At 38.4% G+C, this 18,894-nt stretch overlaps 1 protein-coding gene across 1 annotated transcript in view; it reads right to left on the bottom strand.

Moving 5' to 3' along the window:
* Positions 1-624: 624 nt before the first annotated feature.
* RAD23B (RAD23 homolog B, nucleotide excision repair protein) overlaps positions 625-18,894 on the bottom strand; it is a 45,344-nt gene continuing 27,074 nt past the window's right edge. The window contains exons 5-10 of the mRNA XM_049770859.1: positions 13,696-13,751; positions 9,191-9,318; positions 5,996-6,128; positions 3,570-3,697; positions 2,829-2,999; positions 625-1,544 (exon numbers count right to left, since the gene is read on the bottom strand). Coding sequence (XP_049626816.1) covers positions 1,431-1,544; positions 2,829-2,999; positions 3,570-3,697; positions 5,996-6,128; positions 9,191-9,318; positions 13,696-13,751 — 730 coding nt within the window. The 3' untranslated portion in view covers positions 625-1,430. The remainder of the gene's footprint in view (positions 1,545-2,828; positions 3,000-3,569; positions 3,698-5,995; positions 6,129-9,190; positions 9,319-13,695; positions 13,752-18,894) is intronic.

Here is an 18,894-nt window from a genome sequence, read left to right as displayed (position 1 = left end):
AACAATGCCAATAAAGGAAATTCCAAAGAAAATGGTTGAGATGAAAAGAAAATTCAAATAAAAGCCAACACTGCTATTCAGAGTTTTCTTTTAATATGCCATGAGATATCTTGATTGTATATTTTCCAAAAGTACTTTTCCAGCTGCATTTACCAAACCTTCGAAAAGATTTCAGCATTTTTTTCCAATGCAATAAAAGATTCTGGATTATAGTTCTGTCTACCAGGTCTTTTTGAAAGCAATATAATCCTAATGACCAAACCTTCGAAAAGATTTCAGCATTTTTTTCCAATGCAATAAAAGATTCTGGATTATAGTTCTGTCTACCAGGTCTTTTTGAAAGCAATATAATCCTAATGACTTAATGATCATAGTCTTACCATAAGGAAAAACATTTACAAAATCAAAAACCCAATTTTAAAACACTTGCATTAATTTTGAACTGAATCAGCATTTTGCCAGTCTTAAAAAAGAAAAAAAGGCAGCAGCTTGAATTTACAATTTGCTGACCAACACGTTTCCGCTGAGGGAAGGGGACAAAAGGAAGGACGAATGTTGCATTTCTCTATTGGCCCCAAAGTGCTTATTTCACAAAGGGATATATCAAAAGCAAACATGCAATAGTGGATTTTAAAACTTTACTGCAATGTAACAATGAAGTAAACAGTAATCAGACACCTACCATTTCCCACAAAAAACAAATTGAAAAGAAAATGTAAACAGGAAAATAACTGCCTATACTTGTACAGCTTCTCAAAATCATGTTAGAAGGGTCTTGCATTCAGTGATCAAGAAATTTTAAAATAGCAGTAATTATTTTCATTTTAAGTGAAGGTTCTGTGACTATCCCACCCCACCCAGTATTTAGCATGAAAGAATGGGCTTCATTACATTTACTTTATACTTATTTGAAGCAGCAACAATAACCATTAATAATTTGGCATTTCCGTTTATAGTTGCTTCAAAAAAGTTTTTTTTTTTTTAAAGTTTCACAAAACCATTATCCAGTGTTGCCATGGAATAGATTGTAGATTCTAGACAGCAAAGATTCTTTCTGAAACCAATGCTAAGCCAAAGAAATACAAAGCAGGGCATTACACTAAATTTCTGGATCTAGAACACTAAAAAGAGTAAAACCTAGGAAAAGTTACCTACTGTTTTACAGAAGAAATAAAAGACCTGCAAAAGCTGATTTTTGGTTGTATAATATTTTACACACTGTGTGGATTTGCGGCATCTGCTAATTGAAAGCAGACATGCACTGTATTTATCCCTGCCCTATATCCTAGATCCCTCCCTCCCCACCCCCAACAATCAACTACCTTATACCAAGTATTGTGGATATGAGCCCAAGTCATCCCAGTCAATCCAGTGAACAAAGTTAGTGTAATGCACTGGTGTGAAGTGTGAGATTTTAAAAAAAGTCCCTTTCAATCTTCATCGAAGTTTTGTTGTAGAAGAAAATTGGCAGCCAAGTTCTCATTCTTCTCACAAGCAAAATATGCTTGTATTACAAGTCCTTCCGGAAATCCTAATGCCTTTAACTGGAAAAAACAAAAACAAAGAAACACATTATGGATTGTCCCACAGCATCTGGCACATCATCATTTGAATATATTATTAAAAAAGACAAAGGTCTTGCTAATTTTACATACGAATGTCACTAATTTTATCCTTAATTTATTTGTTTTTGAACTGTATCTAATAATCTTTTATGGTACTGTACTTAATAATCACTCTTGACAGTGCCAGGCCATCATATGTGCTGCCAGGAATTGAACCCTGGTTAGCTCCTTGCAAGGCAAGAGTCCTATTTGCTGTACTATTTCTCTGGCCCCAACTTTATCCTTTCAAAGGTGGATAATCAATGGATCAAAGAAGGTATAACTGTCCAACCCATGGGACTAGAGGGAACCAGTACCATTTTCCTTGAGAAGCATCTACAAAATTCTTTGCTAACAATGACTGGCAACAATACTAAAATGTTGACTTAAACAGAAATATGTAAATCAAATGGTTTACTAAGAGAAGGAAAAAATACGGAGAGGAAGAGTATAAATTACTTCTTTTCATCCAATTATTTGTAAAATAAAAATTACCTTTTTATTATAAAATAAAAATCATGAGGCCAGAGTGATAGCAAAGCAGTAGGGCATTTGCCTTGCATGCGCGGACCAGAAACGGAACCGAGTTCGATTCCTGGCATCCCATGTAGCAAGTAAAAATTTAAGTAATGAATAATGTTGATTTGAGTATACTTTTTAAGATCACTGGGTGGTGGTGGTGGGAGTAACTGCTGGTTAAGCTCAGGGCTTAATTAACTGGCTCCTGGCTCTATGCTTAGGGATCATTCATGAAGGGGCCTGGGGACCAGATGGAGCGTCAGTGATCAAGCTTGGATCCGCAAGCCAAGAGCACTACCACACTGCACTCTCTCCAGCCCCAACAGCTTAAATTTTAAAATACCAGTTAAATTTTTAGTTTCTTAATATATTTATACCAACTTCACATAACCAAATCTGCTGAGAGCTGAGCTGAGTAGAGACTGACTGAAATCAAACGACTGGGTTTGAAACACTGGAGTGACTAAGGCACTCAATTTTTTTTTTTTTTTTTTTTTTGTGTGTGTGGTTTTTGGGTCACACCCGGCAGTGCTCAGGGGTTATTCCTGGCTCCAGGCTCAGAAATTGCTCCTGGCAGGCACGGGAGGACCATATATGGGACGCCGGGATTCGAACCGATGACCTCCTGCATGAGAGGCAAACGCCTTACCTCCATGCTATCTCTCCGGCCCCAAGGCACTCAATTTTTGCTCGACTTACACTTACCCTTTCTATAGCTTCTTTTTCCTGAGGTGTTACTTGAATGTAATTCATATGACCGCTTCCAGCTTCTGCAATTCCTCCACTGCCTCCTCCACTTCCTCCTCCTTGACTACCAGCTTCTTGAACTGGCTCATTTAACATCTGAATAAAATGCTCCTGGTGTTGGCTAATTTGCTGTGATGATTTGAAGGACATGAAAAAAAAATATTGACACAAGTACTCTTAAAATATAATTCTAAAATCAAGATAAAATTGTAAATGTAGTATTATTAATGAGTTTGGACACTTTCAGTTTTTGAAGGAATGTGTTTTTTCATTAACTACTAAAGAGTCAACTCTACAGGCAATAAATAATAAAATACTATAAACAAACTCTTCCATATTAGTGGGCAGCAGTGTTATACATAACCCGAATACTTCATGAATGAGCTTTTACAGTGAGCTTTAGAGCTCAGGGCTGTATTTTCTAGAGATAGTAGTATACTGAGTATTAATTAAGTGGAAAAAGATTCAAAAGATTAAAATCTCTTTGCTGTTTGTTTGTTGAATTATATGACCAAATTAAATTAACCCCAAATCCAGTTCCTAACACTTTTCAGTATTCCCATCATAGCAAATGTAGCTTATAAGAATGGGTTGTGAAGTTAGTAGAAAAGATGGGTAGGATTAAGGAATTGAGTTGTATGGGCTCTCACAAAATGTGCTAAATACTAAAACACTTCTGAAATCGACATGAAAAGTCACCTGTAGTAACTGAGGATTTTCTCGACCTATTTGTTGTAGCAAAGCTGGAAGCAGGGAAGGATTCTGTTGAATAATTTGTCTCATCTGTTGAAACTGAGGCTGGTTCCGTAAAAATTCAAGAGGGTGACCTAAAATACGATTTTAAATAACAGTTTAAATAACAGTTTTAACTGCAAATACAAACAGCTTCTTCAATCATTTTTACTTACACACACACACACACACACACACACACACACACACACACACACACACACGTTCTTTTAAAATTTACTTATTTTTAAATTTTGGTGTCATACCTAGTGCTCAGAGACTATTCCCAACTTGGTGGTAAGGCTCAGGAATTGAACAACTTCACCCTTAGAAGTTATATTTCTGGTCCTCAACCATAATTTAGACAAGTAAAAGTTATTGAGTTTTAAGATAGCTATAAGATGAAATAAGGACAAAATCTTCAACCTTATCAACTTGGAAGTCTTATATTAAAGAACTTAATCCTATATTATCCTATATATAGTCCTATATAAAAAGTATAGGATAGGATACGGAAAGACCAAAATTTTCTTAAAACTGCTATGCACATTCAAGGTTAATATTGTGAACTTATGCCTTGTCTATGCTGTAACTGTTGCTTAAAGTTCCAAAGGGCCAAACACTACACTCTTCTCTCCCCCCTACCCCTCGAGCGCACGCGCACCACACACACATACATGCGCGCACACATACACGAACACAGGTGATATGAAAAATAAAAATTTGCTATAATGTTAATAAAACAAAAATTCTCAAAACTGTCTAAGCTTGAATTCCTGGGGTATTCTAACAAAGTAAATGGTATTTAATATACCTCAGGATTTCGGTTATAGGACAGAATTGGGGGTATGTGTGGATGGGATGCTGAGCTACTACCAGCAGTGCTGCAGGGCTAATCTTGGTTCAACATTCAGTAATCACTCCTGGTGGAGCTGAGGGAATTATATGGGATGACAGGGATCAAACCTAGGTCAGCCGCATGCAAGGTAGGCACCTTATCAGCTATACTATCATTATAGCCAGTATTAGAATTTTTATTAATAACAGAGCAAACCATAAAGATGATTTTGGTCACTATCATTATATTTCAAATATTTGGATTTACAAAAACTTGGTTATTTATAACTGCAATAAACCCAATACTATACATTCAGAGCTCTTTAGTTCATAATCATTTTACAAGAGTATCACTACCAAAAATGGTTTAAGAAACGTAATTTATGACTTTGGGTTAGCAGTGCCTGTCTATTTATACTTTAGGGGAAAAATTACACATTAAATATTTCTTAGTTAGCACTATCTAAATCACACAAATCCTCTATGTTAAAATGGCTACATAATAAAGGTAGTAAATTTTAAAATAAGATCTTGATGAAACATTAATTTTTCAGATGAAAAAAAAAATTGAGAAACTATGTCATCCAATAGATGGGTTGAACAGGCCAGCATCCCAAAACTGAACCAAAGCAGTGGCTTTGTTTCCATTCCCATGATAAATCTAAGAGGTGGTAAGTGTCCTTTGAGAGACCATAAACAAAATGCTTTGTTTTTTTTTTTTTTGTCAGTTAAGACCATAACAAAGGTGAGGGAATGCATCAAAGAATGGTCTCTTCAAAACTAACAGTTTTGATTACTTTACCAATACAGAAAAGAATGAAAGAAGAAAGGAAGAACACTATAATGCCTGCTCTCTCTTCTTACAGGCTCCACGTTTTGATCTGAGGCTGGCAAGCCCTGTGTTCTAGCTTTGCCTTTACCCCTACACGCTTCTCTTCTCGACCAAGGAAAACAGCTTTTCTTTGGTTGTTAGATTTAATCAATAGGACCCTACTTGTCTTTAAATTTATGCATGTGGGGAGGGGGACATGGAGAGATAGCACAGCGGTGGAGTGTTTGCCTTTCATGTGGTTGATCCAGGATGAACCCGGTTTGATTCCTGGCATCCCATATGGTCTCCCAGCCTGCCAGGGGCAATTTCTGAGTGCAGAGCCAGGAGCAACTAAGGGCCGCTGGGTGTGGCCCCCAAATCAATCAATCAATAAATTAATTTAAAAAATGTACACATAGTTGATTACACTTGTAGGACAAAAGAGAGAAATAAACAAAATATTCCAAGTAGTTTCGAGAAGAAACACTCATTGCACAGCAAGATTCATTCATCTTTAGAATAAGTTAGCCAGAATAAGCACTTGACCCAAACTGTACCTATGATAAGGGTGCATCTTTTCTTGTTACCCCAATAGATTTTCTGCTGGACTCTTCTGACATTGACGGTTTTAACCCAAATGCTTTGGGAATAAACCTCTCCTTAGAAGTATTCTAGATTAGATTATTTTACGATTCCAGTTTAGGACAAATTCATTTCCTCCCCCATCCACAAGATTTCCATTTACCTCCAGAACTTGTTGTTGTAGTCGCTGCTGTTGTAGTTGCTGCAGCTGCAGCCACAGAAGACTGAGGAGCCACAGAACTAGCTGCTGGAGGGGGCTCAACCACAGCCTGACTTTCTCTATCTCCAGGGATTCCCTACAACACAATTCCAAGCTTTGAAATATTCTGTATTCAAAATTAGGGTAAAAAGACTTCTTAATCTATTTAATACCCTGTCTGATTTCTAAAAGTATCAGATGATTTGCTTCCATTATTCAATAAATGAAAACAATAGATTTAGCTGAAAAACAGCATCATCTGCAAACTTGATTTGAAGTTGTCAGAACATGACAGAGAACCTATTCTGTTGGAAGGAAGCATTGTTCAATAAAATACCCACTAGGCACAACCAACTACTAAGAATTTGAAATGTGGTAATGTTATTAAGAAATACATGTCACATTAAAGTATCAGAAAAATACTAGAGGAGAAATAACGATCCTTAATTTTTAAAAGATTGATCATTTAAAAGCTTTAAGATATTGACATACCAATCACTGAAACTAATCAAGTCTGTTTTTTATGCCATCTATTGCTCTAGTAGAGTTCTGAACCCTAGATGATTTTCACCATCAGGCGTTATTTAATGACACAAAGGATCCCATCTATAAGCCAAACTTTAAAGTCACCTAAAAAGTTGATAGACACATGGTAGTTCTGAAATGACCCATGGAAATAAAGTTTTACAGAGATCACAATGATCAAAGAGGATCAGATCTCTCTCTAATGATTCATGGTTCTAAGAAAGTTTCATCCAGAGAATGTAAAAAAATAAAACCAACAATACAAAAATTGCATAATATAAAACAAACCATTATTTAGGTAATATGCTAAACATTTTTGCTTGGAGCAAACTATTTTTAAAATATATCATATGCGACTTTACAAGTCTTTATGAGACTTAGAGACTTATGGGAGAGAATGAAGAAAATGCTACATTTGAGTAAGAGATGGTAAACGCTTATTTCATTTTCCAGTGAACAGGCAACATCCTAAAGATGTAAAGCATACAAGATGAACTAGGTAATTATAAGCAGTCATTCCTATAAAAACGATATATAAAAAAACTCTTTAACTGATTTCATGAACTTATCTCTCATGTATTCATTTACATTTAAAGCTAAAATTAGTGGTAGTAACTTTGAAAATGGTTCATTTATTTCTATACCAAAATTTCAAACTATTAAAATTTTAAATCTATTCTGATACTTATCAAGCTTATGCAGAATTCGAAACCAGAAACAAGACCATTTTATAAAAAGGAATGTAATATTTTTATATAATATGGACTTTGGGGGAGGGCAGAGTAGAGTGACTATAAATAAACCCACAATAATTCCTTACTTAGTATGATCAATTCAAAACTAATAATTACTGGGCCCGGAGAGATAGCACAGTGGCGTTTGCCTTGCAAGCAGCCAATCCAGGACCAAAGGTGGTTGGTTTGAATCCTGGTGTCCCATATGGTCCCCTGTGCCTGTCAGGAGCTATTTCTGAGCAGACAACCAGGAGTAACCCGAGCACTGCCGGGTGTGGCCCAAAAACCAAAAAAAAAAAAAAAAAAAAAAAAAAAAAACCAAAACCAAAACCAAAAAACCTGATAATTACTATTATTTATTAATTTGATTCCAGGGTCATATGTTCACAGTGTTTACTCCTAACTCTGGTGGTGCTCAAGAGTGCCAGGAATGGGACCTGAGTTGGCAGTACATAAGGCAAGCACCTTATCTGCTGTACTATTTTGCCCAAATTATTGGTGTTTAAAGAATTTCCTCAAGGGGGGCAATGGAAGAGAATTCAAAAGATAAAATAGGGGCCGGAGAGATAGCATGGAGGTAAGGTGTTTTTGTCTTGCATGCAGAAGGACAGTGATTAGAAACCCGGGATCCCGTATGGTCCCCCGAGCCTGCCAGAAGTGATTTCTGAGCAGAGAGCCAGGAGTAACCCCTGAGCACTGCCAGGTGTGACCCAAAAAACAAAAACAAAAGAGAAAATAATATACTAAGAAAACATTCTTGTAGGGCTGGAGCGATAGCACAGCAGTAGCGTGTTTGCTTTGCATGCGGCCAACCCAGGATGATCTCGGTTCAATCCCCTGTGTCCCATATGGTCCCCCAAGCCAGGAGCAATTTCTGAGCACATAGTAGCCAAGAATAACCCCTGAGTGTCACCAGGTGTGGCCCAAAGGAGGGAGGGAGGGAGGGGGGAAGGGAGGAGGGAAGAAGGGAGAGGAAGAGAGAAACAGAGTGGCTATTTATTTGATGATGACATGACTCTTAACCACTAGTATCTGAATAGAATAACAACCTGGACACAGCCATAGATGCTAGTCACCAAGAGTAATGAGTATCCTTACTTTCTAAGGTGTTTCTTAGGGCAGTTCAGACTTGGACCTATTCCAAGACATCAAAGAATTAAGGAAAAATTTACTAAGGCAAGTTAATCTGATATTGAAAATTCGGTTACTGTTTTAGCCTGTGCCACATTTCCCTACACATTTGTAAACGGATAAATTCATTGTTAGAGTAACACCCACAACAACCAATTCAAAAATCACCTATTATTAACAATATATAAGCTAAAAACTAAAATGAAAATGGAACCAGGCGAGTAAAGAGTCTTCAATCTTTTTCTACTAGTAAAGACCTAAGATTTGAACTATCATGATAAACCAGATCTTCTTTGTTTACCCAAAGCACATCCAACTGTGTACTGGGGACCATATCTGATGCCTTTGACAGAAGCCAAGTCTGCTACATGCAATTACCTTACCCAATGGACTATCTCTCTGGTCCTGATATCTAAATTTTTAAGTGAACTCTCCCCTTTTTAAAAGTTGCCATTAATTACAAAATTTTATTTGACTTGCACTTATAACTTGAAACCTTCACTATGTAGCAATTAATTACTAAATTACTAAATTGCACAACAGTTTCCCCCATATCCAGCCATCCTTTAACGATGATGTGATTAGGGTAGAAGGTACAACTCCAAGAGGACAATTTCAGAAGTTATTTTTATCAACACAGTAACATGTCAAAATACTTTTTCCCTCCAGTGATGTTACTTTTTTTTTAAATCTTTGAAATTTTGACCCCCCCCCCCAAATTCAGCTCTTTTAAACAACTAAAATAAATAAGGTAAAATATGTGTCTCACCATTAAAAGATACTCCACTGCTCTGTCAGGGTTGTTGAAACTGGCTCTCAGGGCTGCAATTACTTGCTCTCTTTCATAACCCATTGACATGATCTCAGTTACCATATTCTCGTAAGACTGACCTGTCACTAGACAAGGATGTGCGGAATAGAAAGAGAGGAAAGAAACATTAATGAATAAACAGTCTCCACATATTTCTCAAACGCATATATGTATATAATACTTCAGAATACACTGTTGGGAATATAAAGATAAAGGACATTATTAACTGTAACATATAATGTGGCAGGAATAAGAATGTCCTCAACTCTGACCTCCATCCCAATTCCTAAAACCTACAAATACTCAAGGCTAAAGAAGACAAATCAAGGTTGCCAGCCAGCTGATAAAATGGAATATATTGAGTCACATATATAGATATAACACAAAATAAGTCTTTATAAGTTGGAAGGATGCAGATGAGACCATCAGAGAAATCTATGTGAGAGAGAAGAGAGACACAATCAAATGTTATGCTCTGCCTTTGATTACAAAAGGATTATGAGCCAGGGAATGTGAGCCTCTAGAACTGAGGGGAAATTAAAAAAATAAATAAATAAATAAAATAAACACACACACAAAACCAAGAAAATAAATCTTTCCCAGTCTTTGGAAAAGAATGTGTGCCTCACTTTTCTTTAGTGAGCTATGTCATCAGATTTTTAATCAACAGTACAATTAGGAATACACTTGTTATTCTGAATTGCTAAGTTCTTGGTATCTTATGATAATAGCAAAAGAAATCTAATGTAATAAAGTTCAAAAGGCACAATTAAAATATTAAGTACAACTGAAGCATAAATATAAAACAAGATCAGAAGGATAGAGACTGTGTCCTGAAAAAAAATATGTAAAAGAGCTGATTTCTGAAAGCATGTAGGGTGGACATTTTGAACAATTAGTTCTGCAACAAACAAATTCAATTTTCCTTTGATGGCTTTATTATCAAAGCAACAACAACAACAAAAAGGTTGGCACGCAGAAAGAAATTCATATGACCACACAAGGCTATTATAATAAGCACTGTTATCTTATGGTGTCCAGCCTTCTCCCAACTGTATGTGACTTGCTGCTAATGGAAATCTGAGACAAACTCCTCTCCCCCAACTTACCTCATGTAAACCATATCATCTACCTTTATTCCATTCCTATTCTCAGTACTGCTTCCTTCTTACAGATTAAAAATCTGAGCACTTATTTCTCTTGTTTTTGTGGGGTTTTTTTGTTTGTTTGCTTGGTTGGTTTTTGGGTCACACCCAGCAGTGCTCAGGGGGTACTTCTGGCTCTACGCTCAGAAATCACTCCTGGCAGGCTCGGGGGACCATATGGGATGTTGGGATTTGAACCACCATCCTTCATCATGCAAGACAAACACCCTACACCTCCAGGCTATCTCTCTGGCCCCTCTCTTGTACATTTTTAATCTTCTACATTAACTCATTCTGATCATTTGTTAATTATGCCCTATTAATGTCTTGCTACTAGCACAAAAACAGTAAACATACTTCCCTTGATCAAATCAATAAGCCATTCTTTGCCTTGCACAGGTCTATCTATTTGGATATGGCCTTTCCTTTTCCTCATATTTCATACTTTTCAACAATAATAATGCTTCTGAACCTCTGAACAACTTCCCTAACAAACACCATGATCCACTTTTCAATAAAAATAATTCTATCCTAACTAATCAAAGAACACTAACCTGCAGTCTCCAAATCTCACTATGCTATGACTTCTAAAACGACACCGCCAAATTGAATTTTATGAAAACTTTAAACGAAATGACCAAAAACATTTGAAAGTACCGTATGTAGGAACAATCAAATATGTGACACTGCCTGCATTCTTGCAGTACCAATATGTATTCCACTATAAAAGTACAAGTGCAAATGATTGACACATAACTAAGAAATAAGCAAGAGGCAGAGTTAATGAACTCAAGCAGCAGTGATGGGAGAACCCTATAAATGTCATTAGGAATGTTGCTCACTTATCTTTCCTTCTTATTAACATTTATTTATTGTTTGATTGGTTTCTGGCTCACACCCAGTGGCACTCAGGGATTACTCTTGGCTCTGTATGCAGAAATCGCCCCTCACAGGCTGGGGGACCATATGGGACGTCAGGAACCACACTGCAACCAACTGTGGGCAAACATAATCAGGAGCGATTTTTGAACTCAAAGCCAAGAGTAACTCCTGAGTGCTGGGTCCCTCCAGGGTCAGGCCACATGCAAAGCAAACACCCTACCGCTGTGCTATCTATCCCTTCCCCCAGTTCTCTCCCCCTCATCCCCATCCCCCCTCCCTCTCTCAATAAAATATTTAACTAGGCAGTCTAAGAAGAAATTGTCAGAAATATTAATGAAGAATGGTATCAAGACTAAAAAAGAAAGCTTAGAGAAGGTATCAACATAAATATTGAAATAAAGAATACTTAAAAAGTTAAGGGGAGGGGCCGGAGAGATAGCATGAAGGTAAAGCATTTGCCTTGCATGCAGAAGGTCAGTGATTCAAATCCCAGCATCCCATATGGTCCCCCTGAGCGCTGCTGGGTGTGACCCAAAAACCAAAATAATAATAATAATAATAATAATAATAATAATAAAAAAAGAAGAGGGGCCGATGCAATAGCACAGCAGTAGGGCATTTTCGCCTTGCTCGAAGCCAAGTGGGACAGACCAGGGTTCGATTCCCGGCATCCCATAAGGTCCCCTGAGCCTGCCAAGAATGATTTCTGAGCACAGAGCCAGGAGTAACTCTTGAGCACCACTGGGTGTGGCCCCAAAACAAAAAAAAGGGGAGGCAGAAGATAGCAGAGAGAGTAAAACACTTGCCTTGCACATGGTTTATCTAGGTTCACTCCCTAACATTAACATACTCCCCATTATCCCAATCCCCATCAGGATTCCTGAATGCAGAGCCAGGAATAACTGCATCACTGGGTGTAGCCCCCAAACCAAACCAAAATCAATAAGGGATCCTGAGATATAATATAGGAATGGCTGCTCTGGGAGATACAAATACATAAAGACAAGACACCATTATTAAGGGTTAATGTATAACAGCAGCTGCAACATAAGAGCTTACTGATCTTTGATTTAATACTCCTGAGCCTTTTCAATACCTTTATAGTAATTTCCTAACATCATTCCCTCTTTGAAATAGAACGTTATGTTTCTCTGACTGGACACTCATATTCACTTTGTAAGAAAGCACACCCAGAGAACAGTCTGCAAATATGAATGAGTGTGTGGAACATGCTGATAATATAAGTTTGATTACTTAACAACTACCTTGCCATTAAGGGTTACAATGGTCAACACTATTTTCCATGCAATGGGCACCACGGAATTCAAATCAAGTCAGACAAAGACCATCCCCAAATCTTACGTAATACTATTGTTATTAGAACTCTGCTGCTATAGTAGCTAGTAAGGAATCCAGAAGACTTCACTGAGGCCACTGTTTCCCTCTGCTTCTTTCTACTTCACTACCATTTCCAATATTATAGAAGGAAAGGAACAGGGTTGTCAGCCAACAGATGAATAATTAGCAAGCACAGCAAGAGAGGATCAGTAGAGATGTTTCAATAAGGAAATAACCAAAACTAATTCTGACAGACTGGTGTAAAAGGAAGATGAGAAACTGTGCTTCAATGGATAAAATTAAAGGGTTTGAGTTAAGATAAACTCATTGCAACTACAACAGAAATAGAATGAAGCTGGAACTTCAAGAAGCTACAAACTGAAATAAAAGCTGGAAATAAAATGAAATATATGAAACATAAGTTATTTGCGGTAACACTTTATACCCATCCCAAAGATACTACAATAAACCAGTAGATGAGAACTCATTTAAAATTCTTATTTAGTAAGTGAAAAATCATTCAAAATTTATGTTTATGGGGCCGGTGAGGTGGTGCTAGAGGTAAGGTGTCTGCCTTGCAAGCACTAAGCAAGGAAGGACTGCGGTTCGATCCCCCGGCGTCCCATATGGTCCCAAGCCAGGGGCAATTTCTAAGCGCTTAGCCAAGAGTAACCCCTGAGTGTCAAGCGGTGTGGCCAAAAAAAAAAAAAGATTTATGTTTATGGGGCCGGAGAGATAGCACAGTGGCGTTTGCCTTGCAAGCAGCTGATCCAGGACCAAAGGTGGTTAGTCGAATCCCGGTGTCCCATATGGTCCCCCGTGCCTGCCAGGAGCTATTTCTGAGCAGACAGCCAGGAGTAACCCCTGAGCACTGCCGGGTGTGACCCAAAAACCAAAAACCAAAAAAAAAAAAAAAAAAAAAAGAAAAAGAAAAAGAAAAAGAAAGCATTAATTTATATAAAAAAATTAATCTTTAAATCATTTAGCAACAGAAGTAACTAGACTACTTCTAGTAGACTAGAAGTAACCATGAAAATTAACAGACTAGAAAAATTAAACTTAAACCCCTCTTCCCCTCCGTTAACAAGATTTACTTACCAAGTGCACTTGTTGCATCTTCAAAGAGGTTTGACCGAGAAGAATCTCCTGATGTACTGTAGATTTTTAGAAAACAATGTGTCAAAAGTGCTGCATTAAATCTCAAATGTTAAATTTGTATAATTTCTTTTCACTTTAATGAAATGTAAAAATCTGGCAGATCAAATTAAAATACAAAGTTTTATCCACATGAACCATGGCTTTGATCATCTTCCAATCGTAAATTAATCCTATTCTACAAATTCACATGGGGGCAGAGATGGAGATCAGAGCCACAACCAGCTGTGCTCAGGACTTGTTTCTGGCTTGGAGATCGGGGATCACTCATGTGAGGAAGAGTTGGGTTGATATTAACCTGGGTGGGCTTTGTGCAAGGCATGTATCTTACCCACTGTACTGTCTCTCCAGCTCCCTACACATTCATCTTTGAAATGCCCAAAGATATAAATAACACCCTTCTCCACAGCTTACTAAGGATCATTACAAAGTTGTTAAACAACTGAATTAAGGTAGGATGTATATATGACAGGCCCGTTAACCTCTATACTGTATCACAAACTCTATTAAAAAAAATGTTTAGTTTGGGGGGGCCCGGAAAGATAGCATGGAGGTAGGGCATTTGCCTTGCATGCAGAGGGACAGTGGTTTGAATCCTGACATCCCATATGGTCCCCTGAGCCTGCCAGGAGCAATTTCTGAGCGTAGAGCCAGTAGTAACCCGTGAGCGCTAGTGGGTATGACCCAAAAACCAAAAAACAAAACAAACAAACAAACAAAATGTTTAGTTTGGGGGCCTGAGAACTAGTAAAGGGGGTAGGGCATTTGCCTTGTACACAGCTGATGTAGGCTGATCTCTCAAATACTGCCAGGAATCATTTCTGAGTGCAGAGCCAAGAGTAACCCTTGAGTACCACTGGGAGTGATCAAAAATAAATTTAAAAAATAAATGAAGTAATAATTTTAGTCTGGTTTCCAAGTTTTAATTTCTTCACGTAAACCAATTTATTGCTATTTTCTGAACTGTGAGGCGAGGCTTTTAGAAGAATTTCCACAAAGTTCTTATTTCCACCCCGTGTTCTCCTATAATTTTACTTATGACTGAAAGAAGTTCTCACTTCCCCTTCTAGATAGCTAAGCATTTATCTGAACAGCAGTTCCCCAACAATGGTCTAAAATTACATCTTTACTTCGTTATGTTCCTATATAATACTTGGGGTAAATCTAGACTACTTCACCAAAAAAAAAAATCTTTCTAATAAGACCCACACTAAACTATAGTTTGTATCATGCTTAAAACTTTTTGTTTTGTTTTGTTTTGGGCACACTCGGTGACACTCAGGGGTTACTCCTGGCTATGTGCTCAGAAATCACTCCTAGCTTGGGGGGACTATATGGGATGCCAGGTTATCGAACTGAGGTCCATCCTAGGTTATCGTGTACAAGGCAAACACCCTACCGCTTGCGCCACCGCTCCAGCCCAATTAAACCATTCTTATATGTTACATTTAGTCTATCTCACTACCTTATTTTACTTAACACTTGGGACTATTTTTACAACTGTGTTAAAATTTATTTTTTAAATGTTACAGGTAAAATGAAAGTACTATTTACCCACCACTCCTCAATCTTAATCTAGCTTCATTTTCCCACTCCTCATGCAGAGAAAATCACTAACTAGTTTGTCCCCTTCCTCTTGTTTTCCTCTATATTGACAACACAGTCAAAGATGTACAATGTGGGGGCCGGGTGGTGGCGCAAGAGGTAAGGTGCCTGCCTTGCCTGCGCTAGCCTTGGACGGACCGCGGTTCGATCCCCAGGTATCCCATATGGTCCCCCAAGCCAGGAGTAACCCCTGAGCATCAACGGGTGTGGCCCAAAAACCAAAAAAAAAAAAAAAAAAAAAAAAAAACGATGTACAATGTAATTTGGTTTATTGTTACTGCTTATAATACTTGGCAATTTTACCCTGAAAGATGTCATTCTGTCTTTTGCACTTAGTAACATAGGCCTTGGAACAACATACACTTAATATACATATGTATAGAGGTCCAGTATGTGAATAAAAGTATATAAAGCAAAGCAAAAGTGACATGAAACCTAGATTTGATCTCCTGTAATACACATATATATTAAAAAAAACCCAAGACTCATATATACTGCAAACATTAGACCAGTGGGTCCAAAACAAATTTGCCCTGCCATCCCCTTTGAGAAAAAGACAGCGCTCAGCACTAAGTGAACAGAAAGCACCACACAGTTGTACCCAAGGCTACTACTGACACACACACACACACACACACACACACACACACACACACACACACACACACACACCCCGAATCAGTCCAGTGTCCCTAGTATTAGACAGAGTAAGTACTGACACTCACACACACACACACACACACACCCCACCTGTCCCGGACACACACACACACACACCACCCGTCCCGAATCAGTCCCCACACACACACACACACACACACACCACCCGTCCCGGATCAGTCCACACACACACACACACACACACACCACCCGTCCCGGATCAGTCCACACACACACACCACCCGTCCCGAATCAGTCCACACACACACACACACACACACACACACACACACACACACACACACACACACACACACACACACACACACACACACACACACACACACACACCCCGGATCAGTCCAGTGTCCCTAGTATTAGACAGAATAAGTTTGAGGACTCAGAAGTAAAATTTGTTAAAATGCTTTCTGAAGGGCCCAGAGAGATAGCACAGCGGCGTTTGCCTTGCAAGCAGCCGATCCAGGACCAAAGGTGGTTGGTTCGAATCCTGGTGTCCCATATGGTCCCCCGTGCCTGCCAGGAGCTGTTTCTGAGCAGACAGCCAGGAATAACCCCTGAGCAACGCCAGGAGTGGCCCAAAAACCAAAAACCCAAAAAAAAAAAAAAAAAAAAAAAGCTTTCTGAAATCTACCCTAGCGATTTGGGATTTCAAACAAATCCCCAACTAATGGTTTCTGCTCACTACCACATTTTAGTAGCATATGCTTCTAAAATGAATAAATCGTGGAGCAAATGAACCTGACTGGATATTCATATTGTCTTCAATGTTCCTTAATTAAAAATATCAGACGGGCCGGAGAGATAGCATGGAGGTAAGGCGTTTGCCTCTCATGCAGGAGGTCATCGGTTCGAATCCCGGCGTCCCATATATGGTCCTCCCGTGCCTGCCAGGAGCAATTTCTGAGCCTGGAGCCAGGAATAACCCCTGAGCACTGCCGGGTGTGACCCAAAAACCACAAAAAAAAAAAAAAAAAAATCAGTCATTTTACACACAAGGGTGATTGATTTGCATTGTAATAAAGTGGTTTTCCAAGAATAAAATTGACCTTGACAAGCAAATCTATAACAAATAAATTGTCAGGCCAGTTGCAAAAGGCAAGTCCTCAAATTCATACCTATTTATCTCCAGATACATTACACTTAAGTTTGTGCTTTACAGGACATAACAAATGTTCCGTAATTACAAATTACAGAAAGAGAAAGTAAGTCTCCTTCAGCATGGTTTTGCTTTATTCTTTCCTTCCTGTACTATACTTCTATAAAGTATATAGTTTAGAGCAGTGGTCCTCAAACTATGGCCCGCGGGCCACATATTGTATTTTTATCTGTTTTGTTCCTTCATTGCAAAATAAGATATATGCAGTGTGCATAAGAATTCGTTCATAAGTTTTGTTTTTACTATAGTCAGACCCTCCAATGGTCTGAGGGACAGTGAACTGCCCCCCCCGCCCCCCCGTTTAAAAAGTTTGAGAACCGGGCCCAGAGAGATAGCACAGTGGCGTTTGCCTTGCAAGCAGCCAATCCAGGACCAAAGGTGGTTGGTTCAAATCCCGGTGTCCCATATGGTCCCCTATGTCTGCCAGGAGCTATTTCTGAGCAGACAGCCAGGAGTAACCCCTGAGCACCGCCAGGTGTGGCCCAAAAATAAAAAAAAAATAAATAAAAAAAAATAAAGTTTGAGAACCCCTGGTTTAGAGAGTAAGTAGTGCACATATGAAGTCCAACTAAGTGAGGAACTCTAACATTCTATGCTTCTAGATTGCTGACATGAACTTAATTCATGCAACCTTAACTAGTCTATATGGTAATCCTTAGTTTAGAGAAGGTAAATAGGGAACCAATGTAATTAGAACAGAAACACGTAGATCACATTTGCTGCTAGCATCACAGGGCCTGAGAAACACAACATCTTGTGCCCTAGCATCATCCCAAGGGTACAGATGGTCAAGAATTACTGGGAGTAACTGCAAGGATACCTGAGCATACTTCTCAAAAGGCACCTACACACTCCAATGCCTTCCATGCCCTCCAAAATATACTGATAAATAAAACTATTATTTTGGGGGACAGAAAATAGAAATAGGCTAAGAAAAAAAAAAAAAGAAAAAATAGGCTAATAACACTAAAAAATTCCAAAATACATTAGGAGCTTTATAAGATTAAACATTTAATAAAATATACTGAACTGGAGGTCAGAGAGATAGCATGGAGTTAAGGCATTTGCCTTGCATGCAGGAGGGAGGTTTGAATCCTGGCATCCCATATGGTCCCGAGTCTGCCAGGAGTGATTTCTGAGCATAGAGCCAGGAGTAACAACCCCTGAGCACTGCCAGGTGTGACCCAAAAACCGATATATATATATATATATATATATATATATATATATATATATATATATATATAAAAGCTTACAATGAATGTCTAAATGGCTTGGGAAAACAAATGTTAAATTTGCAAGACCCCGGGTACAGGAGCAATAGCACAGTGGTAGGGCATTTGCCTTGCACAGGATCAATACAGGACAGACAAAGGTTCGATTCCTGGCATCCCATATGGTCCCCCAAGCCTGTCAGGAGCAATTTCTCAGCACAGAGCCAGGAGTAATCCCTGAGTGGTGCCGGTGTGACTCAAAAACAACAATAAAAAAAAAACAAAAACAAAAGGCAAGATCCCTATTATACACAGATTTAAGCAAGGGCTTTTAAAGATAATAACTTATCCTAACTTTGGGGTCATCTCCTATGGGGTGAGTTAATTTAATATTATTTACAAATGGTAGAAGTACAGTCATATGTGTAGGCAAGCAAAACAATTTTCTTCTTAAAAATGAACAGAACTGGGGCCGGAGAGATAGTA

Source organism: Suncus etruscus, chromosome 1, assembly GCF_024139225.1.
Source record: "Suncus etruscus isolate mSunEtr1 chromosome 1, mSunEtr1.pri.cur, whole genome shotgun sequence".
NCBI lineage: Eukaryota > Metazoa > Chordata > Mammalia > Eulipotyphla > Soricidae > Suncus > Suncus etruscus.
This window is presented reverse-complemented; position numbering and strand designations above follow the sequence as displayed.